Genomic DNA, 25,769 nt, shown 5'->3' on the forward strand with positions numbered 1-25,769 from the left:
ATAATTATCACTTATAAAACAGTAGATATCTATATCAAAATAGCAGGGCACTTATTTGCAAAGAAGGGAGAGAAAAATAAAATGTACTACCTAAAATAAAATGTTAAAGCTTATCCTACATCTTAGCTTACTTATACTTATCTATACGGAACAGAGAGGGAAAGAAAGTCGGAAATGGTTGGGGAATGGGAGGGAATGCATTTTAAAATAAATCAAAAAAATAAAAACTACTATTGCTACAAAACCAATTATTGCTCCTTAGACCCATGTCCTTAGACCAGGGACACAAAATTATTTTGGGCAGAGGGCCACTTAACGCGTTTTGATGAGCTGTCAAGGGCTGTATAAGTAGCTCTGCCCCTTGACAGTTGCTCTGCCCCTGGTCACCCCCCCTCCCACCTCCAACCCCTGATCTTTGCCACTGGAAGTCCCTCCCCTTCCCTCTGGAAATACTTCTTTCGTGGGGGAAGGGGGAGTACCATTTTAGAACCAGAAAAAAAAAAAATTAAAAAACTAAATCAAAACAAACCAAGCACCTACTATATAACATATTTTAATTTTATTACAAAAATAATGTCATTCGAGTTTGCATACTGTATATAGAAGTGACTGCATAATAACTCAAATAAATGCCTAGTCTTGTAGATTGTGGGGGGTGTGGTTGGGGTGTGCGTGTGTGGTACGGTGTGGGGGTGTGGCAGGGTGTGTGAGGGGGTGTGGCTGTGTGGGGGGCACAGGGTACGTTTGGGGGTTACATATATGTAAGGGGTTGTGGGGGAAGGGTGCAGGTGTGTTGTGTTTGTGGGGTGTGAGGGAGACGGGGGGTGTGTGGGGACACTCAGGGCGCTGGTGCCCTTCCCTCCTGTGCCATGCATCCCCAGCAGGGAAGGCAGCTGACTCTAACATGTAGGGCTTCCCTCCCATTCTGCGTGAGTGTAGGGGTTCTGCACGCATGGTAGGGAGCGCTGGCGATAGAGAGACTGCCCAGTAGAGGCTGTGCCTCTCACCATGATGTTCAACACTGGCCAGAGCTGCACCTCACTGGGCACCACTGCCATAAGTGCCCTCACCTGCTGCTGCTGCCACTGCCTGCTGGGGTTGCACACCATGGGGGAGGGTGTCGAGGGGTCCCCATACCCCCCTACCCTCCCTCACACCCACATGCTGCCCACCTGAGCTCCATGCTGCTGCTGCCCACCTGGGTACAAGCTCCACACTGTCACCAGTCCCAGCCCCATGCTCTGTACTCCTACCCAGCTGCAGCTCAGGCCCCACCCCTGCTGCTTCCCCACCTTCTGCCTGGAGCCAGCAGCAGACTGGGGAAGCAGAGCAGGTCCCAGGGGGGCTGCAGCAGTGGCTCCACCTGGAAACTGCCTGCTGGCCAGGTTGAGCCCTTCTGCCCATGAGGGTGGGAGCCAGGTACAATAGGGTATGTTTGGGAGAGTGTGTACACATAGGCACCTTGCTCCCATCCTCATGGGCAGAAGGGCTGGGTGAGATACAATTTGTATGTGGGTACTGCATGCTAGATGAAAGTGCCTAGCAGGCCAGATCCAGCCCACAGGCCATAGTTTGACTGTCCCTGCCTTAGACCAACATGGCTACAGCCAACAACCCCTCAGACTGTAGAAAAGGCCTAGGCCGCTATCCTGGTGAGTTCAAAGGCACAATGGATTTATGGATCACTGGCACTGACCATGGTAGGAGTGAGATGAAACTTTTTCTGGGACAGGGAGTGGTTGTTTCAATGACTAAAGTTTGAGTTGGTTAGTTCCCAATGTCTTCTTCCTGTGCCATCCACCCCTCTATTCGAGCATCTTCTCCACAGCAGTCAGTATGAAGTAAAAACAAGTCTTTAAAGAGCAATTTCATGTTGAAAATGTCTCTAACATACTATTATAGGTCTCTACTTATTGAGTATTATGGATTCACCATCAAATGGACTCCATCTAAAAAAGGTCTTCCCCCTCCTTCCCTACCTGCCAGCTGGCTAATGAGGTTGCACAGTTATAAATGAAAACATCCCTTGGCCCATAGAAGCTTTATTGCTGGCAATGACACATGAGCAGGAAAGGCTCCAGCTTGATTTTCAGATCCCCAGGTGAGTTTGCAAGGCTGACAATTAAGAAGCATTACTTCTGAGAAGTTCCATTACTTGCCAAATAAGCAATTCATTCACTTCCCTAGATGCAGATGCAATCCCCATTGGTACAGTAAGTTTTCAGAGTACAGCAACAAAGGTGCTGCTTTCATGCAAGTGCCCTTACAATTAAAGAACAGAAGGAATAGATTTTGATTAATATACAGTAGAATGCCAAATACCGTCCAATCATCCCACACTGTTTCATGATGTGTGGTTAATCAAAAAGCAGAGTCTCCATTGTGCAGATCTCCATCTGCATCAATACTGAATTCAAAATCAATTGATTTCTATTCATGCTACATTAGCCCAGTTAATGAAATATTTTATAATACAGTATATTTTTTGTTACACTGAGTTTTCAATTGTGTTTTGGGAGGATACTGATCAACCACATTTTCCTGACTTCAAAGTGCAGTTGTTTGGCATTCTATTGTAATAATTCTTATATTGGGTGTGTGGCGGGCCAGTAGGGGGTGCTCCTGCGTTGAGCAACCCACCTCACTGCGCCCGACCACCTTCCATGCTCTGAGTGCCTCCCTGGGGGCGCCTCACATCTGGCCGACCCCCTTCCTGGAGCATACCCACTAGCCTGGGGGTTCCACTGCCACCACCCAGGGCTGGGCTTGATTCTGGCTCTGTGCACCCTGGGAAACACAGGCCTAGTAGCCCTTGAAGGTACTTGACTCACTTCAAGCACTTGGGGTTGCTTCTCTCAGTCATAAGCACAAGTAGTGGTCTCCCTTAGTTAGCTGCACCAAGGGAACCCCAAGGCATAATCTAGACCCACACCCAATAAGTCTCCCACACTAGGTACAAAGGAGAACTTTATTGACTACAAGAGGTAAGGTTGGAATAGGGTACAAAGTTGAGTAGTATTAGAGAAATCCCATAGAGCAAACAGGGTGGCTGGAGTAGCCTTTGATCACACATCTGAGTTGCTGCAAGCTATATATCTAGTTAGATCTCAGGTAGATTACTCACAAGTAGCATCCAGAGGCAGGTGGAGATTCCCTCTGGAGGCAGGCAGTTCCTTGATCATGAGTTTTGAGAGAGAGAGCAAGTTTCAGATGGTTCAGTTCAGCTCTTCTCTCTCTCTCTCTCTCTCTGAGTCTTCCTCATGGCTGCTGCCCCTTCCTCCTGGGCAGTCCTTAAACTTATATAGCCCTTGTGACCTCATTTACCTGGTCCAATGGAGGCCAGCACCTGTTGGCTGTCAGCCAACCAATTTGAAATGCATCACTAGTTGCTGGGCAGACTGGCAGCTCCTAGCTCCTCAGGGAGTAAGCCCCTCACCCAGGTATGTGATGCCAGTCAGGTAGGCAGAGGGAGCAGGTTTGCCCCCTCCCTCAGGAATGTATCCAGCTCAGGTTACCTAAAGAGATAGGGTACGGTGTGTATCCTCTGCTGGGCCCATCCTAACCAAATTGTCACAGAGCAGTTTTGGGGGAGAAACAGAGGTGGCCTTCTGCGACAGGGTGTTTTCATAGCTTCCTAAAGTGCATCAGCAAGTAACTGTCTACTCAACTATTGCAAAATGTTTACACCTTAAAAATATATTTAAAAAGACTAAAGTTACCAGAGTTAATATATGTATAATATGGTATATTAACATTCTTGTAAACAATTTTTACGCTATCAATAAGAGTTTTTACCAATAGACAGAAAAAGTGGCTTCTACAACAAACATCTTACAATCTAAAACAACATACCTGCCAACTTTTCCAAAAGAAAGAAAAGATTGTAGACTGGGACATGAAAAGGACTGAAGATTGGAAAAATGTTCTTTTTAATGTATTTTTGTTATTTAAATGTCAGCAACATATTGCAGAGATGCACACGATAAAATTCAAAAGCACTTATAATTACTTTGCTTTATGTTTGACAAAATACAATTGATAAAAAAAAATAGGAAACTTAAAAACTACAGGAATCTAACTGTTTAGTCTATGAAAAATGCTATGATTAATAGCAGAGAGTCATTCTTTTTTTTAGCATTCCAGTGTTCTGCAACTTGTTAAAATAGATGTTACTTTCTTAGGTATTGCAAGATATACCACACAGACCTTAAGAAACTGATGAAATGGTTTGCAACTAGAGGAAAAACATACTGGGGGCAGGGGAATGCCAGATACCCTCCTGTTCCTCTGGGCCAAATACATGAATCAGATCTGCAAACTGGCAACTGGGGCAGAGATAAAAACAGCCTGCTTTGTAGAATACTATGTAGGGCACCTGCTGAGATGTTGGCAGGTAGACATGCTGCCTAACAGGAAGCTGAGGACCATGAAGCAGCCATGGTTCTACAAGGTCTTAAACATTTTCTGGAGCAAGTATGACCTGCTCAAAGAAACCCCTGAAACCATGACCAACCACCACAAGATGCAGAAGGCAGTCAGAGCCAAAGGCAGACTGTTACCTGTGGACCTGCTCCCCAGCAACAGCTGCAAGGCCATTTGCGAGTGAATCTTCTCTGCGGGCCTATAGAAAGACCACAGGGACTTGAACTGGCAAGCAGCCCACTGGGCAGAGAAGCCAAGCCAACTTCACAAGGGAAATCTGCCAACGAAAAGCAGACAATCCACCACCTCCTGTGGGTCTGCCCATGCACCAAGGTGGTGTGGAAAAAAAGTAAACCATCTCTGCTGAGTGGTAGCGGGTCAAAACCATGACCAGAGAGGCAGTCCTGCATGGACACCTGACCAAACAACAGGAGTCCCCATCAGCCTGCTTCAACCAGTTCGTCTCCTGCATCAGCAGTGCACTATGCAAGACCAGGAATCTTCTGATGTACTGAGACACAAAGCTCTCAGTCAAGGACTGTATTAAAATGGGACTGAGTGAGCTGCAGACATGCTACCAGAAGATGGTAAGAGAGGACAGCAAAGAGGCAAAAAAGATCATCTGGCAGAGTAACCACTTGTACAGTGTTAAAAAACACCCCCTCTCGTGAAGACAGCAGTGACAACATGGAAGAAGTTAGGGACAGCAAAAAAGAAAGTGGATTAAGCAATGAGGACAGCAGAGGAAAAGGAGATGACAAGGACAGCAGCAGCAATAACAGAAACAGTAACAGCAACATGGACTAATGACCAAAGACTAAAGAAAGGAACAGATGGCAGAGGCAGGCCACTGCAATTCTAATGATGAAGGGAATGTGGATGGGTCCGAGGGTGTGCAGGGGTAAGAACAGTAATGGGTGTATGGGTGCGCAAATTGTAACAGGTGCACAGGAGCTTGTATTGTAATGGGTATGTGATACTGTAATGGTGACCATGCTGGAAAGGTGTAGTGTACGTATATCTACCTATATAAAAAAAATATTTTTGCAAAAAAAATTCCTGTTGGCTCACAAGGGCTTGTATGTAGGATCTCAGCCTCTTGTGGGCCAAAATCACCTTGATTGGCATAGTGTAGTTAAGAGGGGAGACTTGTCCAATACACTGCAGGCAGGCCCCCTGGGAGAGTCTACTACAGCCTCCCAATGGGAAAATCTTGGCTACATACTTTATTTTTTTTTATAGAAATAGGGGATTTCTCCCTAGCTTGCTCCAAAGCCTTTAGGTTTGGGGCCTGCACATAGGATGCCTGCCATGGATATTGGAGTATCTGAAGCCCCAGGCTGAAAACTCTGGGAGGGAGGATTTTTGCTGGTAGTAGCGCCACACAGACTTGAAGGACTGAGCTCTGCTCAGTCAATAGACTTTGGAACTGATTTAGCTAATTTGGCCTAACACACAAAACAAATTAAAAAAAAAAAGAAAAAGGAGAATATCTTTTTTGCAAGGGTTGTATTATCCTATGAGTTGCACTAGGAGAGATGGAAACTCAACTGCACAGTTTTGTGGCAATGGGGGACTGCTTTCTTGTAAGCAACTTTCTTTCCCTTTGTTTTGTATCTCAATTCACTTTTATCTTCTCCAATGTGATTTTTCATGTGAAATTTTCTGAAATCACAAAACATTAGTCTTTTCTGATTTCTCATTATCATCTGTGGTCTTTATTTCCCTGGGTTGTGTTTTCTAATAATGTAATCATAGGGCCTACTGTTATACTCAGTTCTAGGAATGAAAGATCAAGTTGCATCATAGCTGCTCTTCTGTAAATGTCAGGGATTGGGTAGTACAGTGTCAACATGGCCATTTGCAGTAAAATAAGAGTAAAATGAGTGTAAAGTACAAAAGAAAGCCTGTGATGTTATTTTGTATATAATTTACATGACTTCTGATCTTTTCCCCATGCCCATCCTTGAATTATTTTATTTAAAAAAAAAAAAATCAATATCTAACCTGATAAAACCAATAATGGAGTGTGGATGTAAAATCTTCCAGTGACAAACTTTTTGAAAGCTGGACATTTTAAAATTAGAGCAAAAACCTGAAGATTCTGGAAACTTTCTTCACCTGAAAAAAAAAAATCAAACATATCTTCACCCTCGAAGCAATTGCTGATGTCACGCAAACGTTAAATTCTTCTCTCTGGATAGAAGTCTCATTTTTTATACGTATCTTAATTTGTTCACTTACAGGTACAGTTTGAGGTATTCATCTGGCTCTCCCTAAGGTAACCCCCATGCTTAGTAAAAGGTCAATGTTTTTATGTAACTTGCTTTATTGATGTACTCTTAACATACAAAAGCAGGACTATACATTGTTTAGTACTGCATTTCAATAGCTTGAGAACATCAATTAAAACAGCATTTCCAAGGCCTTTATTTTTCTTCTTTGAAGGAGTTAATTATACAATAACCAGACACCTGAAACTTCTAGCCATCTTTTCCAAAGTGCTCTGGAAGTGTTCTCCAACACCTAACCAGACAAACTCCAAAATAAGACATTTCTAAATAGAAAAATTAAGCTCACCACCTGATAATTCTAATATTATAAAAGCCTTAGTCTGTCTGTCCATAATGCTTTATTCGCACTCCGAACAGTTGCCTTGGCAGAGGGGGATGATGGGGACTGGAGCACCGCCATGACGGAGGGGACGGAGTGAGGAGCCAAGGCTAGCAGTGTTGGCCTTGCCCCCCTGCTCCGTGGAGGTGGCGGGGGTACAGGGTGCTGGCTGTGCAGTGCTGGCCTCACCCTGCTCCACATGGTGGTGTACTACCATAACCGTGGGGACTGGGGCTGGAGCTGGTTCCCCCCCAACCCTGCTCCTTGAAGTCAGGGGCCGGAGTGCCCCCCCACCCTCTCCCACAACAACAGCCGGCAGGGAGGGTGAGGCATCGTGGAAGAGGGGAGGAAGGGAGGAGAACGGGAGGGGGGCTGACCATTGGCTGCACCCCACCATGACTGCCACTGTGGCCGTGACCTGCACTGCAACCACCACTGTCGTGACCACCACTGCTGTTGTGGGCCCCAGCCCTAGCCCGAAGTGGAGGTGGGGGGAGGGAAGGTAGCAGCACTGGCCTCAGCCCAAAGCGGCAGGGGAGAGGAGGGGAGTGGCTGCAGCCCCGGCCTGAGGCAGGGAGTAGGGGGCCGGATGCAGGCCTCTGTCCCCGCCCTCCCCCCCGTCCCTCTTCCAGTCATTCTTGATGGGCAATTTGCCAGTTCAACATAGCAACCAAAGCTGACCTCTTGAGGATGCTCACTGTAGTACTGTATTCTTGTTTTCTGACTCTTTGTATAATCTTGGACATTAAAAGCAATTAAATATGTTCAACAGCACAATGTATAGACCTTTCCAATAAATGTACTGTACCTGGAAGATTCAAACTAGTGGGCTATATATATACACAAACTGTTTCGTTATGTAGACAGTACGGCCACAAAATTCCATCTGTTCCCATTCCTTTGCCCCTCTCTTTTTGTATTGCTTATTTGCATCAGTCTTCTCTTCCAACCTAAAGTTTTTAATGCAAGTGCCTGGAGTTCACTGATCTTATTTCTAGTTTCTCACACAGGTTTAAAATAACCTTGACAGAGTAATATAATAATTTTCCTTAATTAGCTCTATTTGAAAGAAAAGATTAAACATTACAATTCATATTCTAAATAGACCTCTGGGAAATCAAAGCATCATAAAGACTGTACAAAGACTAATTTAGTCAGCTCAGATCTGGCTAGCTAAAGAAGCTAAGTTTGATTTTAATGCAAAAATATAAAAAAGGAATAGCTAACTTTAGATCAGAATACAGAAAGCAGAATCTTGGTGAACAAAACATATAGAGGGTTTTTTGTTTGTTGGTTTGTTTTTAAATGGATGGTTAATAAACCATGAACAAAGATATGGGAGACATAAGATATATAGAAACTAGAAACGTTAATTAGATATGGCTAAATGCTTGAAGGTCACTGCAGGTTAAAGAAAACAAATTAAATGAATTCTGGTATTTATGGGAGTAGTTGAACTATGTTTGCTACATTCTGTATTACTGATTAAACTTTGTGTAGCATTCAGGCTCAATTGGATCCCATTTTTATAGACTTTCAACCTTGATACTGAATGAACAATATACATGACAAAAATGTGAACACTAAAATCAGCTGGAGACAGAAATTTTCATCTCGCATGAAGTGGGGGGAAGTTTTCAGCACCTCCCAATAAGATCTGTGTCTCAGATGAGTTTCAATTTACTATCAGCAGTGACATGAACTAGGAAATCAACATTAAGATTATAAGAAATTTGTGGACTGATCTCCATGTATTTCCAGTAAGAAATCCTGTTTTATTAATCTTGCAGCCAATTTTTAGATATCGCACTGTGGAGATTACATATACAATGAAGAATCATGGAAAGGTTTATTGCTCAGGTCTGCAGGGAGAACAACTCAAAGCATCATCGACACAATATGAACCTCAGTTGTAATGGAAATTTATAGAAATCAACAATAGAGATAAAGAAATCTTGTTATTTTCCAAAAATCTTAATACTGTGGGCATTTGGTATAAACATGTGTCAAAGCTGATTAGCCAGCTGCTACAAAATGCTGCAAAAACATCTTCTTACAGAGCAAAAGGAATATGAAGCCTTAGGTTTTTACACCAGAGCTTGGTATACAAAAGCATGCAAGCCAGAATCATGGAGGACGTTTTCCTTACTCTGAAACATACTTCTTGTGAGATGTTAGCTTACCACTGAGCCTGAAGTGTAGCTTCTACACTTTAGTTAGTCTAGCCTGGGGCACCTGGGTTTACCCAGCCAAGACAGTAGCATCCTGTTTGGTACTAACGAGATAAAAAAACTTCCTTACATCCGAATTTTATTTTGCTAATACTTTAAAGCACTGAAGGTCTCGGACAGAAGGCACTTGTTATAGTCCTGAACTTACATTTTTTATTATAAGCGTATTTTTACTACTCAAAATTACATTTTACTGAACGAAAAACTTTCACTGTCAATTAATGTGATTTTTCTGCAATGCATGAATGCGGTCTCTAATAGGTATTACGCAAAGTAACAATAAACTTAAGAGGTGCATCCATTCTATGTGGCAATGTGTAATAATTTATCAACATTATCTGCCTTCCTCCACAAAAAAAATAATTTCCTTTCAAAAGCACATATGTTAGATTCCAATATCTGAAGACCTTTAGCTTCTCATATTGCACTACTGCTATTATGGAGAGAGTAAAGTAAAAAGCAAGTCATTTAAAGAAGGTGACCTTTATGCCAGAGTAGCTTCCACTAAAGTAGTTTGCACAAAATGAGACAAATCCTTAAAAGGTACAACATGGCAGACTATTATTGTTTCATTTCTCCAAGATGAAATGAAGTTTGTTCATTTAAAAAAAAAATAAGGTCAGCGGGAAAAGATCTGGAAAAAAACCCAATGCATCACTTAAGAGATCATTCAGTGAATTCCAAGCACATGCTTATTCTTGATCCTTTTCTAAAGAAGGGAACTGATGACTAATAAAACACAACTGTTCATTAACAATGTACATTAACTGTACATTATAGTGCAGCACTACCTTGTGTATAAAGTTGATCTTTTCCATGAGAATATGGAAACTGATCTTTATGGGGGGCGGGGGAGCAGGAGGGCGAGAGAGAGAAAAATAAAGGATGACATAAGTTAATTTATGGCCTCATTTATTTTGCAAGGATATAAACAATAATGTACATAACAATAGGTGTGCTAGACAAGCCAACTATAATATCTGATTTACACTGGGTAAATTAAGCTTTTTAATTGAGTGAAACTGCTCTGATGAAATTCCTATGGATTATATTTCATTAGTATAATAGTGAAATAGCCATTAACCACCATAATCTAGACCTTTAATTTCTGGCCCATCTTGAACTCCATGGTCCTAATCAGAGCCTAACAGTGCCAAATACTTCTGGCAGGTGTTCCTTAAAAGTGTGCTCCCCCTTCTGCCAGTCAAGTTGAGGCACAGTCCCACACTATCAAGTCTACATTCTTCAGGGCAACTGAGGAAGGCCCCGGGGAAGATAAGGAAGGCAAATATATTATTCCCTATCTTGGCAGTTACCAACACAAGACAAAAAAAATATAGCTCTAAGTATTTAAGGTGCACTATTTATGAAAATGAGGAGTGTATGATGCTTACTAAAAAGACTTTAGCAATTCAGAATTAGGCATTTTGCCAAATGCTATCCACAGCTTAGAAAAGGTTCTTTCTCATGATCTGCTATTACCCTAACGACCAGAAGTTGGGACCGTATTACAGGGAAAAAGGATCACTAAAAACAATACCACTAAATTCATTTACAACCAAGGCCTTTAAATTATCTTAACCATGGTCTTCATTTATCTTATATTTGTAATCGCTGTGTCCGTTTTAATAGAAAAATGTATAGTTTTATGTGTAAAGCTGGAAAATTGCTTTGCTGGATTCTGATTTTTACTTTAATTACACATCAGTAAATCATAACAGTATATGAGTAAGGCATAATAGCCCCAGAAAACCCAAGGCACTGCATGAACACATGAACCTTGACCCCAAAAGATTAGTCTAGTGCAGGACTTAGCAACCTTTTACTAATAGTGGCTAGGTCAGAAACCTCAGCCCCTGATTCCCTCCTGCCATCTGGCTATTTTTACTCTGCCTGCCCTTTTAGCTTTCCCCCTTCTCTACTCCCTCCACTGATGCAGCCCCTGTTGAATAGCACCACAAATAGCATGGTGAGTGAGAATCTGAACTGGCTAATTTGGTGGTGACCCTAAGCATATGCTGTAGTGGAGGGCAAGACAGCAGTTCTCCATGTAGAGCAGGAACACTGAAGTGGCAGCAAGGAAGAAGCCTGCTGTTAACACACAGAAAATGGGTTGGATTATATGGCTGAGAAGCAGTAGAACAGGGCTTGTCAACCAGGGGTAAATGTACCCCCAGGGATACTTGAGAAGGCACTAGGGGTATACATGGGCGGGCAGGAATGGGGCGCCACCACACACCATCCTGTGATGCCGTGCAGGCACCACCCACCTGGCCGGACATGGGGTGTGGGGGAAGCTTGCATGCAGAAGCTGCTGCCACTCCAAATTTAGCCGCGTACCAACCCCCAGCCCCACTCTGCGTCTGGCCGCCAGGGGTATACTGCTCCAAAAAAGTTGAAAACCCCTGCAGTAGAGGATCGGCACACTGTTAGTAAAATGCAGACTGGATCAGACCTTTGTGGGACAGATCCAGAAGCATATCTTTGATTTTGCAAAGTGAGGGTGAAAGAACAGCAACTAGCACTACAAGGGTGGCTGCACTTTCTGGTTCCAACCTTCCTCCCCCCACACCACAGTGGGCAAAACACACTGCAGGTGCAGCAGTCAGGGACTGTTTTAAGTTCCCAAAATGGGTAAAAACTCCCCCACTTCCTTCTTCCTCCTCAGAGGCATGTCCTCCTCCCTTCCCCTTTCCTCTTCTTCATTTGCCACTGTCCCCTGGATGAGGGGAGCTCCAGGGCTGCTAATGCCCAGCTCCAGGCAGGCTGTGAGGGGGCTGGGCTCAGTCCAGGACAGCAGCAGTGGCAGGCAGGTTCCCCTTTCCCATTCCTGCTCCTGGGCTGAAGGCAAGGCAAACACCCAGGCAGGGAGGGGGAACCCACCCACTATCTCTGCTGTCCCAGGCTGGGCCTGGCCCCTGGGCAGTCCAGCTGGAGCTGGGCAGAAGTGGCTCTAGAGCTGCTCCCTCACCCTTTGGGCAGGAGAGGGGACGGGAAGGGATGTGCTTCCGAGCATGGAAGGGAATGTTTACCTGCTTTGGGGACTTTAAAAAGTCCCTAGCTGGAGCTCTTTCAGTGTGGTCAGAAAGCAAGGTGAGGCCGTGCCACTGCATTGCCTCTGGACCAGCTCCACTGCATTGCCACTGGTCAACTCCAATCCCTTCCCGGGCTAGATCTAGCCCACCAGCTTCAGGTTGCCAGTGCTGGTTTACTGCATCACATACACACTTAGGTTTGGCAGAAAAAGTAGTAACTGTTAAAAGGCAACATAAGGTAACTTGAGCATCTACAAATTGTATCCAGAGACAGTTTTCAGAACTAATTCTAGGTTGAGTACCACTAGCAGAATTTTCAGTGCTAACTTAACCGTGAAAATGCCTGTCAAATTCATTATTCATATGGTGAATACTCTCCTCGTGTCTAAGCTTATCATGGTAAGTTGGAAAGAATCACCATGGCTCTTCATATGGACAAGACAAAAGCACAAAAGCTCTCAGGATGTGCCCAGATTAATTCCATTATTAAATTATTCAATTTGGAAAAGTGACTCTAGACATCAGTCATTTCACTAAGTCATAGTTAAAGTGCCTGAAAAATTCCACCCCTCTCCTCCCATGGGCATGTTTGGGCAAGTTTAGATAAAACTGGCTATTGCATCTGGATTCAGACTAATTGACCATATAGAAAAATATATACAGCACATTAACAGATTGCTTATTCTCAAAATAGGCAACAAACATTGTCAGGGGATGGACTAAAAAAAAATAAAAATAAAAAAAATAGCCTATCATGAATCATGAAGCACATCAACAGCAAAATCCTAATCAGATCTCTGTCACTTTCCAACTTTTCAAATAAGCACCTTTGAATGTTTGCCTGATAGTTGGTTTAAAAAGAAACTCCTTTCCAAGGAAAGGAGTGCAAAATGCAAAGTCAATAAAAAAGAGACTATTATATTAATCTCATGCTTACTTCTGTAATCAGTAATCCAGCAATTAGCTCAATTAAAAAAGGAAGGAGAAAATCTATTGCCGTCTATACTAGCAATTATCCTTTACGTGGGACTTTCAGTTACAGAAATCCAAGTGCACAAGCAGTAGCATATATTTTTCTACACTATTCCAACATACCTTGACCACATCCATGGCTGAAAAGACAAATAATTCTTCTTACCCACAATTCGTGGGATTGTCAGCAACTGTTTCAATTAATGTTATTTTTGTGAGCACTTGTACAAATGAAGCAGTTATCAAAAGCCAGATCGATAGAATGCCTTAAACAGAGGTTAGCCACCTAAACACACCCAAATCCAAGTCACAGGCATCTAAAACCCTAATCCACCTAAACTCACTAGACACCTTCCTGCTTAACCTAGATGTTTTCTAGACACTACAGATCTGGCTTTGTCCATGTTCAAAACTGTACTAGTCTGAGGAGTTCTTCACCTAATTTGCCTAAGTGGACTTGGGATCCAGAAACCAGGGAAAACAGTTCTCAAATCCCATGAGGGACCACAATCCATTCTGAGCAAACATAACATGCAGATAAGATGAAACACAACTGGAGTCACTCTTAAAAACACATCAGCCAGAGGGAAAGAAAAAGCTGCTTCTTTGATTTCCTATTAATTAGAAGTTTTTCAAACTTCCTCAAGTCATACAAACCTTTCACTTCTCCTGCTGCATAACCCTTCCCTACCCCTACCCCTGACCTTTGTTCTGCAAGCCACATGAGCTGATGTCAGGTGACCCAGCATGGCAGTGGTAGCTGCCATTACCTTCAGTCTCTTTGTGAACCCCTGATGACCTACCGTGGAACCCCAGGGAACACTGCTTGAAAATCACTGAGGTACAGCACTCACCCCAGGTACAAGACTTCCTGAGCCTCATGAAATTCAGACCCATAGCTCCCACCTTTCAGGCAAAAGGCAACAGTCACTAGGTACACAATTATTATTTTAATAAGCTTCAACTAGAAAAGAATAAGAGTGTGTATCTGGATTCAAATTCTGTATCTTGGATCCATTTCTAATTTCCAGCCAGGAATAACAACGAATAGATTTGTGATAAACAATTATACCTGCACATCTCTAGGAATAGTTTGTTACTGCAGCAAAGCTGCCAGGAAAACTATCTTGTAGGCCCGATAGAAATGTGGATCATTTGGGGAAAAAAAAAGTCTTAGCAATGGATCTATTAGTAAAAAAGGTGTTTGAAAACCAGAGTAAGTCAAGTCAATGTGTAAAAAAGCTGGTTTTAAGCAACGGTTGCAAACCCAAAGGTTGTGGATTCCACTACCCACCCCACCCATTCCCCAGTGTCACAGGCAGCCACATCACAAAATTTCTTTCAGATATGGCTCCAGCAAGCCTCTTCTTTTCATCTCACTGCCCTGGCTCATCTCTAAATTCCATGACCAGAATGATCATAACCAAGTTAAGATTACCTGCAAGTGTCTACAGAAATATTTTCCAAACTTCAAGAAGTCATGTCTTTAACATTTTTGTATCACATCTGAAAGTAGCAACTTGTTAGAAAACCAAGTTAACCCAGAGAATGGAGGGAGGGGAAAGGTAGAGAAGCAAAAGCAACAACACCACTCAAAACTTCTTTTTAAAATTCTTTTTGCCTAGTCTCAGTATAAGTAACCCCACAGATTACCATACACACAGAAAAGGAAAAATACACTCTCTTTTTTACTATGTTTATTTTGTGAGTTTAACAGCTCAGACCTACTTGTTTAATAAGGAAGGAGCCTGAATAGGACTGTAGAGGGAGGGTAAGGAAGTCATTCTGTTGAGGATGCCACTTCCCTTGCAAGGAGTCTCACCCTCCCATTGGCTGACTGGAAATAGAAGAGAACTGATTGGCTCTTTGCTTTCCACTAGACCTGCCTGGGAATTCTGAGCTTTGCCTTGCCCCTCCTCGCCTTCCATATTTGTACTGCAGGGCTAGGGACACAAGTTACACAGAAACTGGTTAAGTGAGCAGAAACTGGTTTAAACCTATAACAGAACAAAAGTTCAGTGCACACAAACCAGTTTCAAAATGGCTGAAACCAGTTTAAGATAAACCTGGTTGAATGTAATATCAGACATGGGTGACTGGTGCCTTCTGAGTCTGGGGGGCACCAGCAGGGCATAGCTGGGGGGGGGGGGTGTCCCCCAGCAGCCAGATGGTGAGTGCAGCACTTCCACGTGTAGCATGGCAGCGGGATGGAAGTGCTGGCACTTCCGCCACCGGCATGCCATCAGTGGAGCCAATTTTAGCGGGGGGACAGAAGCACTCTCCGTGCCACCCTGCCAGCCGGAGTGCTTCTTGTCAGGAGAGCACATGCCTCCTTGTGCCCCTCTCCATGCATTGCCTATGATATCATAGGTTCATAGATGCTAGGGTCAGAAGGGACCTCAATAGATCATCGAGTCCAACCCCCTGCATAGGCAGGAAAGAGTGCTGGGTTTAGATGACCCCAGCTAGATGCCTATCTAACCCCCTCTTGAAGACCCCCAGGGTAGGGGAGAGCACCACCTCCCTTGGGAGCCCGTTCCAGACCTTGGCTACTCGAACTGTGAAGAAGTTCTTCCTAATGTCCAATCTAAATCTGCTCTCTGCTAGCTTGTGGCCATTATTTCTTGTAACCCCCCGGGGCGCCTTGGTGAGTAAAGCCTCACCAATTCCCTTCTGTGCCCCCATGATGAACTTATAGGCAGCCACAAGGTCGCCTCTCAACCTTCTTTTGCGGAGGCTGAAGAGGTCCATGTGCCCTAGTCTCTCCTCATAGGGCTTGGCCTGCAAGCCCTTAACCATACAAGTGGCCCTTCTCCGGACCCTCTCCAGGTTATCCACATCCCTCTTGAAGTGTGGAGCTCCAAGATCCCTTTCCGCTTCCGTGCCACCAAGCAGGTAATTTCCTAGGCGGTAGGTATGCTGGACATTTTTCCTCCCTAGGTGCAGCACTTTGCATTTCTCCTTGTTGAATTGCATTCTGTTATTTTCTGCCCATATGTCCAACCTGTCCAGGTCTGCTTGTAGTTGTTCCCTGTCCTCCGGTGTGTCCACTCCTCCCCACCGTTTTGTGTCATCTGCAGACTTGGAGAGAGTACACTTCACTCCCTCATCCAAGTTGCTGATGAAGACATTGAAGAGTATCGGTCCAAGGACTGAGCCCTGCGGGACCCCACTGCCCACACCCTTCCAGGTCGATACCGACCCATCCACCACGACTCTCTGGGTGCGACCCTCTAGCCAATTTGCCACCCACCAGACTGTGTAGTCATCCAAGTCACAGCCACTTACTTAACTGACTGAGGTCAAACTGGTTTATGGAGTATCAGTCCCAGACCCCTTCCTGGTTTAAGTTAAATCAGAGTACCCCAGCTTCCCAGGATGCTTTGCAAGCCTGGGCTGTGCTGTGCTGTGGTGTCTCCTCTAGCAGAGCAGGGCTGGCTGTGCCCCTCTGCTCCCTAACTGGAGCAGGGGTGGGAGCATGGCCAGCCCCAGCAGCAGTGCCAAACGACCAGAGATAGGGTTTTAATTCCCCCCTCCATCCCTTGTCCCAGTGACACGGGCCCCGGCTGGGGTCTGCCTGGCCAGGGTGCAGCAGCCTGCGTCAGGGTTCCCCCCTTGCTGCTGCAGGGGTGGGGGAGTGGCCAGCCACCAGCCAACATATCCCTCTGAGGCAAAGCAGGCAGGGAGGGGGTTTATTCCCCCTTTCCTCTCCCCTGGGGACCTGAGCTGGGGTCTGCCTGGCTGGGGCAGAGCAGCCCCTGCCAGGTATTCCCCCTGCCCCCCACTCGCTGCTGGAGTGGCAAGGGGCATGGCCAGACTCAGCAGTAGCCTCAAGTGAACTGGCCAGGGAGTAGGTTTAATTCCCCTTTCCGTGTCCCAACAGCACGGACCCAAGCTGAGGGTGTGCCTGGTGCTCCCTCCTCACTGCTGCACTGATGGGGGGGGCAGGGGCATAGCCAGACACTGGCCTGACCCCCTGAGACAAAGGGGGCAGGGAAAGGGTTTATTCCCCCCTCCTTCCCTAGGGGACCCAAGCTGGGGTCTGCTAGGCTCGACTGCTGCCTCCACTGATCACTCCCTGTGCGGGGCAAGTGGTGAAATAAGACCCTTTCCTCAGATGTAAGAGCTGAAATAACCTTCAACTAGAATGCTTTGACTAGATTTCAAAGTTGATCAGGTCCCTTTAAGTATTTGTTTCTTGCAGTTTCACTAAGACACAGTATTGCTTAAAATGATTGATTTGTAGCTGCTAGCATACATCATAGGCTGAATCATTATTAATGTAAAAGAATATATAAAATTGGTCCACAGTAATTAGTCTTAGGAATGAAACAAACAAACAAAAAAAAATCAATAAAACTTTATGTGGAAGAACAGGCACCATATTAATAATTTACCTGGAGAAACTTGCACACAATTTCTTACCACGAACAACTGTCACAATTGCTTGAAGTGTAAACAAAATGGAATCTAGTTCTCCCATACCATACAATATTAAAAGGTTCCAATATTTTGTCTAGCTTCATCCCCTGTTCCTAGGTTCAAAATCTAACAAATGTCAACTAACATAGAGATAGCAAAGTGAATAATTAACAGGGATCCTGGTTCTCTCTGTTTAAAAATTGCAATTCTCTGATAAAAACATAAATTCTCTGATTTAAAACCCCCAAATCTGCATATTTCTGTGATTAAAATGAAACACCACTATATATACAGGTATCAATTGAATACAATGTGTTCTACTGATATATATGATTTCTGTAAACAAAACAAAACAAAACAAAACAACACAACTGATACTCTGGAATAGGAACAAGAAGAAAAAGAGCATACATCAAAATTTGAATAAACAATTCCTGGGTATATTTTTGAAATATTTTGTTAATTTTTTGGTAAACGTAGAACTTTCCGACCTTTTTTTCGTTTTTTTAAACTTTCACTGGTGATAGTACATACAGTCTTTCTACAGGGGATAACTTCTACGAAGATTTTCAAAGTAACCATATAAACAGAGGAAGGGATTTGTGTGGTCTTCAAAGCAAAATGAAATCAGGCAGTGAAATTGATTACAAAGGTAGTGGAACAGAATATCACCAAGACAGAGACTCAAAAGGATAGATAAAATTCAGAGGGTCAGACTGGATGACTTATCCAGTTTTATAATTTGTTCTCCCTCTACCAAAAAGTAGGATCAAGCCAGCACTATATTGATTTACATTAACTGCGGCTCCAGTCCCTCAGCTCTACCATGATAATAATAATGATAAATTGATACAATATACCATAAAATGTATAATACCCAAGCTCTAGCATTGAGCTGATTATATGTTATAATGGTCATAAATCTTAGATATCTTCCATTCTTGTACTCTTCCTCCACAGTATTAGATACTATGTAAGGCAAATTTAAATGCCCTTGACTTTCCAATCTTGCTATATATTTTCAGCTCTGATGAATCAAAAATATTTTCATTAAGGTTCAATTATTTTGGGGAACCACTCTTCACAGGGCATTAACAAGCCAAATAATAGCTGAGAAGTTATTTATTGCAAAATACGTATTGTTTGAATATACTGAAGTGGTTGAAAAAAGATTGTGGGCACATCAACACAAGACGTTTACTGTGGAATTGTTTACTACAGAGCTAATTAGGCATCTCTGCATTTACACATGCAGCCCTATTAAGCCACAGAAAACTAAATTAACTCTACAGCAGGGTGTGGAGTTTTTTTGTTTGTTTGTTTGCTTTGCTTTTTTTAAAATTTGGAGCAGTGCACATGTTAGATGCTGATGCAGCTGACTGGGGCACAAGGGTGCTTCAGTGCAGGGGATGCCTGCCGGCGAGCCCCAGACTGGAGCACCTTCATGCTCTAGCCAGCCCCTCTGCAGCATTTTGAGCCAGGTCAAAATGGTGGGACCCTGCCAGCTGGGGCTGCTCCAACCTTGCTCAACATGCAACAGTCCCGGGTGCACATATAAATGCAGCGCCCGAAAGCAATAACCTCCGTTGCTTATTGAACTAATATACATGTATAGATGGGCCCTGTAGTATGTTATGACCTAGTTATGCCTGCTAGGACACAAGATAGACTTCACCTTATGTACATAGTTACATCACCTGCCTACAGATACAAGATGCAAAGAGACTTCTCTGTGAGAACATACTGGAAGGAACATTGGACTCAAACAGTAAATGGCTAGGATACATCAAGATATGTACAGCCAGTCCTGCCCTTCTTGAGCTTTATCTCACCTACCTTCCATATGTAACTCAAGGTGCATTATGACAGAGAACTTTCTTTGACTGGGGAAATGAGAATAAATGTCTGAATAGCACAAGCACAAAAGGAGAAAGGCAGGCAGCTTCTGGAAACAGCCACAGTATACTGTCCCATACCAGACTAACTCAAAGTGATACAATATGTACAAAAAGCAAAGTATGTGGGTTAGCCTCAGAAGTGGTCCTGATAAAACAAGGAAAGATAGAGAAACAAAGAGTTGTGCAAGGAAGCCTTTCCTCACCCTTCTGGAATATCAAACACAAAGGATTCCATTAAGGTGCGGGCAAGCATAGGGCAAAATGCAGATGTTTCTTCACAAGGCTACATGTACCTTTTTGGCTTATCCTTTTCCCTTCTCAGGTCGTGTCCAGACAAGCGAGCACCTGCCTGTTGCAACATCTGAAAGAAGTTTGAGACGCTGCAGGGGGCACATCAGGAATGAAAAATGTTATGCAGTGCAGACTCTAAGTTGGATACTGGGAAATCCTGGTATCAAAAAAACAAAATGAACCCATGCTGGAAAAAAGCGGTGCAGGCCATACTCCTGGAGCATGCTCTGAAGCAGTCAGAGGCTGAGTCCTCCAAAGAGACACTCTAGCACCAGGCCCAAGCAACTCTAGGCCTGCTGTGTGCCCCTGCTGCTCAAACAGGCTACCTTAGGGTGCTGGAGCAAACAGAAGTGGGGCAAGGCTGGCAGCAGTGTCTCAGAACTACTTGGGACCTAGGATCTGTTCCCAGTAAGCAGGGTTGTAGGGTTGGGGGGGACAGTGTGTTGGTGGGGGGGACTGTGGAAGGGGTGTCCCCTGCCATGGCTCACAACTCCCACCACCCTTTGGATGCTCATCGCCTGCTGCAGGCAGGGCACTACCTGTGACCAAGGGGCTATGCATGGTGCACAGAGCCAGCGTGGTCCACTGGCCTGAGCCTTCAAACAAGATCAGGCCAGCTCCTGCCATCATCCAAGGCTTCCAGCATTGAATGCAGGAGCTGGATGCCATTGGGCTGGGCACTTCTGCCTCTGCATGGCCTGTGTACCATCAGGCCAGGCCAGCTCCTCCCTCTGAATGGCAGGAACACAGAGGCGGGAGCCAGCCTGGCCCAATGGTGCATGGCTCCTTGTGCAATGCCAGGAGCCCTAAGTAGTGGTAGGAACTGGCCAGGTCCTGCCTGAAGGTGCATGCCAGTGGGCTAGGACTAATGTGGCATGGCATGGCATGCTCTGCCTGCTGTAGGCCATAAGAGCCCCAAGGGCCCGCTGCTGGCTCCTGCTGCTGTATGCCATTGGGGGGGGGAGGGGGGCTTGTGGTGGGCCCCCTCACAATTCCTTCACACCCCTCTTACATATCCAGCCACAAACCCCACACACCATCACACCCACAAACCCTACCCATATACGCACCCACTATATCCACTAGAGGTGCACCGATACATCAGTCTCATACTGGATCAACACCGACGAGGCAAATTGAGAGGGTCGACGATCGGCTTTTTTTGTCTGATGTGGCCAATAATGTGGCCAATGAATGCCGTGTGCATGTGTGCAGCCACAGTGCAGCACATAGGCAGCCCACAGTGCACCCCGGCAGCATGGACAGTAGCCGGGTCCGGTTGGTAAGTCTGTTGTGAGGGAAGGGACCCTCACAACAGACTTAACAAATGAGAGGATGGCTAACAGTTCTCCCAGGCACTGTTGGATCTCCTGCCACACAGAATACAGAGCTTTACCATTCTTACTGAAAGTGAACTTGCTACTAAATATTTAAGCAACTAATGCTTCAAAATTGAAGAAAGAATTCTAGTCTTATTAGAAAATGTCTAGATAAACCTACACTAGAAAACAAACTTCTAGAGTTTGTTGCCCTAATAAAATCTTTACATATTTTTAAATGGCTTATAGATTCATTGATAGATTCATAGATTGTAGAGTCAGAAGGGACCACAATGGATAATTGTGTCCAACCCCCTGCCCCTGGCAGGAAAGAGGACCGAGGTCAGATGATCCCAGCCAGGTGACTATCTAGCCTTGGACTATCTTGAAGACCAGCCAGGTGACTATCTAGCCTTGGACTATCTTGAAGACATCCAAGCTAGGTGCAAGCACCACCTCTCTTGAAAGCCTATTCCAGATCCTGGCCACCCTTACTATGAAAAATTTCTTGCTAATATCTAACCTAAATCCACTCTCAACTAGTTTACACCCATTATTCCTAGTCATTCCCTGGGGCGCCCTAGTAAACAGCGCTTCCCCTATTTCCCGTTGACCACCTCTAATAAATTTATCGGCAGCCACGAGATCTCCCCCTCAGCCGTCTCTTGTGAAGGTTGAAGAGATTCAGCTCTCTCAACCTCCCCCCGTAGGGTCTTTCCCGAAGGCCACTAATCATGCGAATGGCCCTCCTCTGGACCCTCTCCAGATTCTCCGCGTCCCTCTTGAAGTGTGACACCCAAAACCAGACACAGTACTCCAACTGCGGCCTGACCAGTGCCGCATAGAGAGGGAGCATCACCTCCTTTGATCTATTAGTCATGCACCTGCTAATGCACGAAAAGGTGCGATTGGCCTTGTTGATGGCCTTGTTACACTGCCAGCTCATGTTCATCTTGGAGTTAATTATGACTCCAAGATCCCTCTCTGCCTCCGAGCTCCTGAGAAGGACACTCCCCAACCTATAGGTGTGCTGGGGATTCCTCCTTCCCAGGTGGAGTACCTTACATTTATCTTTATTAAACTGCATCCTATTTCTCTCTGCTCATTCATCCAACCTGTCCAGGTCAGCCTGAATCTGCTCCCTGCCCTCCGGTGTACTAACTTTGCCCCATAACTTGGTATCATCAGCGAACTTGGAGAGGGTGCTCTCCATGTCCTCATCCAAATCGCTGACAAAGATATTAAATAATACCGGTCCGAGGACCGAACCCTGCGGGGCCTCACTGCCCGCCTCCCTCCAGGCCGAGAAGGAACCATCCACCACCACTCTCTGGGTGCAGTCCCTAAGCCAGCTGGCCACCCACCTGACCGTGTAGCTGTCCACTCCACAGTCTGCTAGCTTCCCAATGAGGATAGGGTGTGAAACTGTGTCGAAGGCCTTCCTAAAGTCCAGGAAGATGACATTAGCCTCGGCTCCCACGTCCAGGCAGTGTGCGACCTGGTCATAGAAGGCTACAACGTTTGTCAGGCAGGATCTACCTGTGACAAACCCGTGCTGGTTTCCCCTCAGCATCGTTTCTCCTGCTGGGCCTGAACAAATGTGTTCTTTGATTATTTTCTGTAGAATTTTCCCAGGAATAGAGGTAACACTGACTGGCCTGAAGTTACCCAGCTCATCCCTTCTCCCTTTCTTGAAAATGGGCACCACATTGGCCCTTCTCCAGTCCTCAGGGACCTGGCCGGACCACCACGAGTGCTCGAACAGCGGTGTCAGCGGCTCAGCTATGATACTGGCCAATTCTTTCAGCAGCCGTGGATGGAGGTCATCCGGGCCTGCTGACTTATACCCATCCAGCTCTTCCAGGAGCTCCTTAACTATTTCAGAATTAACCATAGGAGGACTGGTGCCATGTGGACATCCTTCAATGATCGAGGTGGGGGAATTGGCTTGGTCGGTACTTAGAAATACTGAAGCGAAGAACTCATTGAAGAGCTCTGCTTTTTTCCCCCGTGTCAACCACCAACTGCCCTGATTTGTCCTGCAGGGGCCCTATGTTGCTCTGAGCTTTCCTTTTGACTGCTATATACCTGAAGAAGGACTTTTTATTGTCCTTGATTGTTGAAGCCAGCCTGATCTCAAGCCCCGCCTTGGCCTGTCTAATTAATTCCCTGCAATAGCGTGCCAGCGAGATATATTCCTCCTTGGTGGCTGCCCCCTGCTTCCATTGCCTATACATCTCACCCAGTGCCAGACTACTTCATAGGTACAAAGGTTTTACATAGGTACAAAGGTACAAAGAAATTATCTCCACATAGGTACAAAGAAATTATATGTACCTCTTACAGAAAGAATGCATCTCTTACATAGGTACAAAGAAATTATCTCCAAAGGTTTGTAAACTGTAAGTACAGGCAATAGTTATTATGTATTTACAGTAGCCCTTTTTCAGTTAAATAAGTTTTAAAAATATATTAAGACATGCCAGTCTAAAACTAATATTGTATACCTAGAGACTCTGTTCTAGAAACATGTATGTACAGTAGAGCAGCCATTATTTTTCTACAACAGAATCATAGCTCGTCGTATAATCATATTATTCCATCTGTCTGTGTAAAATAAGTAAGTTATCTCATTTTGTGGACCTTTTCACATCTAGGTCTGAAACCCTCTCATTTAAAGTACAATATGCACTTTCCACTTGAGCTGTAAACTATTTAAAACAAGGAGTCAATTCCTACAGACAAAACTCCCATTGACTTTGCTGCAGGGTTCTGATCAAAAGTATTTATCATAGGAGTTGGGGGAAAAAAATCCAGGTGGTGTCATTTAACATTTGTAAACAAGATATTTTTAACAGACTGGCTTCCATTTATTTTACACTTTCAAAGCTGAAAAACCAGCTTCATTATTCCAGCTTCCTCTTTATTCTTTTGATAACACCAATATCATATGACAACTTACAAATAATTAAAAAAAAAACAACACTTCTCAGCTTGCCTTAAGAGAACGCTCAAAGACAGTAAAATGCACAAAAAATTAGGCTAAGACTTTCACAAGAAGTCTCTTACTTTGAGAAACTATGTCTCCATCCCTACATCTGGAAAAAATTATCCACTCTTCCTCTTTCAAAATTTCTTTTTATAACCTATTTTCAACAAAGCTGTACCCTGGAGTCCATTCTGTCCATTTTATGCCTTTCTATTTGAAAAATTTCCCCATGTTACATAGTCAAGGTGTGGGGAATAAGACAATGGCCAATAACTAGGAAACAAAGCCAGAAATCTGTATACAATATACCAGAGTCGATATAGGTAGCACATATGGTATGTTTGTCAAGTAGTTTGCAGATCACAGCAACAGATGGGTTTAGAGAGAATCCTGCTGACACTTTCTGCTAGCCAACTGGGTGGCATGCAGGCACAGCCAGCCTCAGATATCTCAACCAGCCAATTAGGCTGATTATGATTCTGACTTTACATGGGGGCATCCGACATTGCATGCAGGCAACCAGTGCCAGACTACTGCATAGGAACAAATAAATTCTTGTACTAGACTGGACATGAGAATACTATCCACAAGGTCTCATGACCAGAAAATAAAAGATTTTCCACCACAGATTTGCTTTAAGTTAAGGATTTTACCATGCCACATACTCATATTCTTGGATGAACTGCAGACAATGAAACTTGAGTGGACCACACTAGACGCGTGCTCTACACATAAGGCCTGAGGATGGATACATGTAACATGGAATGTTTTGTATATCATTTTGAATATCTGGGAGTTTGAATGCTACCAGGTTCACCTGCTTGAAGGCTCACAAGTACTGAGTCCAATTTGGTATGTAATCTCATCCAGAAGTGGATTTAAGCGGGGGGAGGGGGTTAGAGGGTAGAAGCAGGGACCAGTGCTATAGGGGTGGTTGCATATCTCCCCTCCCCCAGCTCCTGCCACCCACTACAACATACCACAGAAACAACAGCTGAGGACTTGAAGTCTCCAAAGCAGATAAAAATTCAAACCCTTACCCTCCCTGGTCAAAGGCTTATCTCTGCCACCTCCACCCATATACCTGCTGGTGTCCCTGGAGTGACAGGAGCTGCCCTGGACTGAGACCAGTCTCCATGCCACCCCAGCTGGATAGGACAGGGGCTCCTTAGAAGCACTGAGCTGCTGCTCTTAATTCCTGGTGGATGTTCTGGACACTGCTGCCAAAGGCATCTAGGGAACATGAATAGCACAGAGTGGAAATAAAGGTAAAAACCATAACTGACAAAAAAAATGCTTTTTACCTAGCCAAGGCATGGGCAGCATTGTTGTAAACAAGCCCTGTAATGGGTAACTGGACAACCCAGTAGTCCCTGTCTCTGTCCAAGATGGCTCCTATATCACAGAATGCATCAAATGCTTCTGTGAATGTTTAATGGGTCTTGGAATACCAAGATGGGCAAGTATCTTAAGCATCTCAGAGACTGTTTAGGCCTCCTAAGACCCTTTGAAATGTAACTCTTTCTTGAGCAGAGCTGTAAGTAGGGCTAGCTACTGACAATCTCCTGATTAAATGC

At 44.5% G+C, this 25,769-nt stretch overlaps 1 protein-coding gene across 3 annotated transcripts in view; it reads right to left on the minus strand.

The window, feature by feature from the left end:
• SPSB4 (splA/ryanodine receptor domain and SOCS box containing 4) overlaps positions 1 to 25,769 on the minus strand; it is a 208,076-nt gene that overhangs the window by 13,602 nt on the left and 168,705 nt on the right. For 2 of the 3 annotated variants that reach the window (XM_059730941.1, XM_019491804.2), the window contains exon 3: positions 6,430 to 6,543. The exons of the other annotated variant lie outside the window; for it this stretch is intronic. In XM_059730941.1, the coding sequence (XP_059586924.1) occupies positions 6,430 to 6,543 (114 nt within the window). The remainder of the gene's footprint in view (positions 1 to 6,429; positions 6,544 to 25,769) is intronic. 3 annotated transcript variants of the gene reach the window in all.

This window comes from Alligator mississippiensis, chromosome 7 (assembly GCF_030867095.1).
Source record: "Alligator mississippiensis isolate rAllMis1 chromosome 7, rAllMis1, whole genome shotgun sequence".
Taxonomy (NCBI): domain Eukaryota; kingdom Metazoa; phylum Chordata; order Crocodylia; family Alligatoridae; genus Alligator; species Alligator mississippiensis.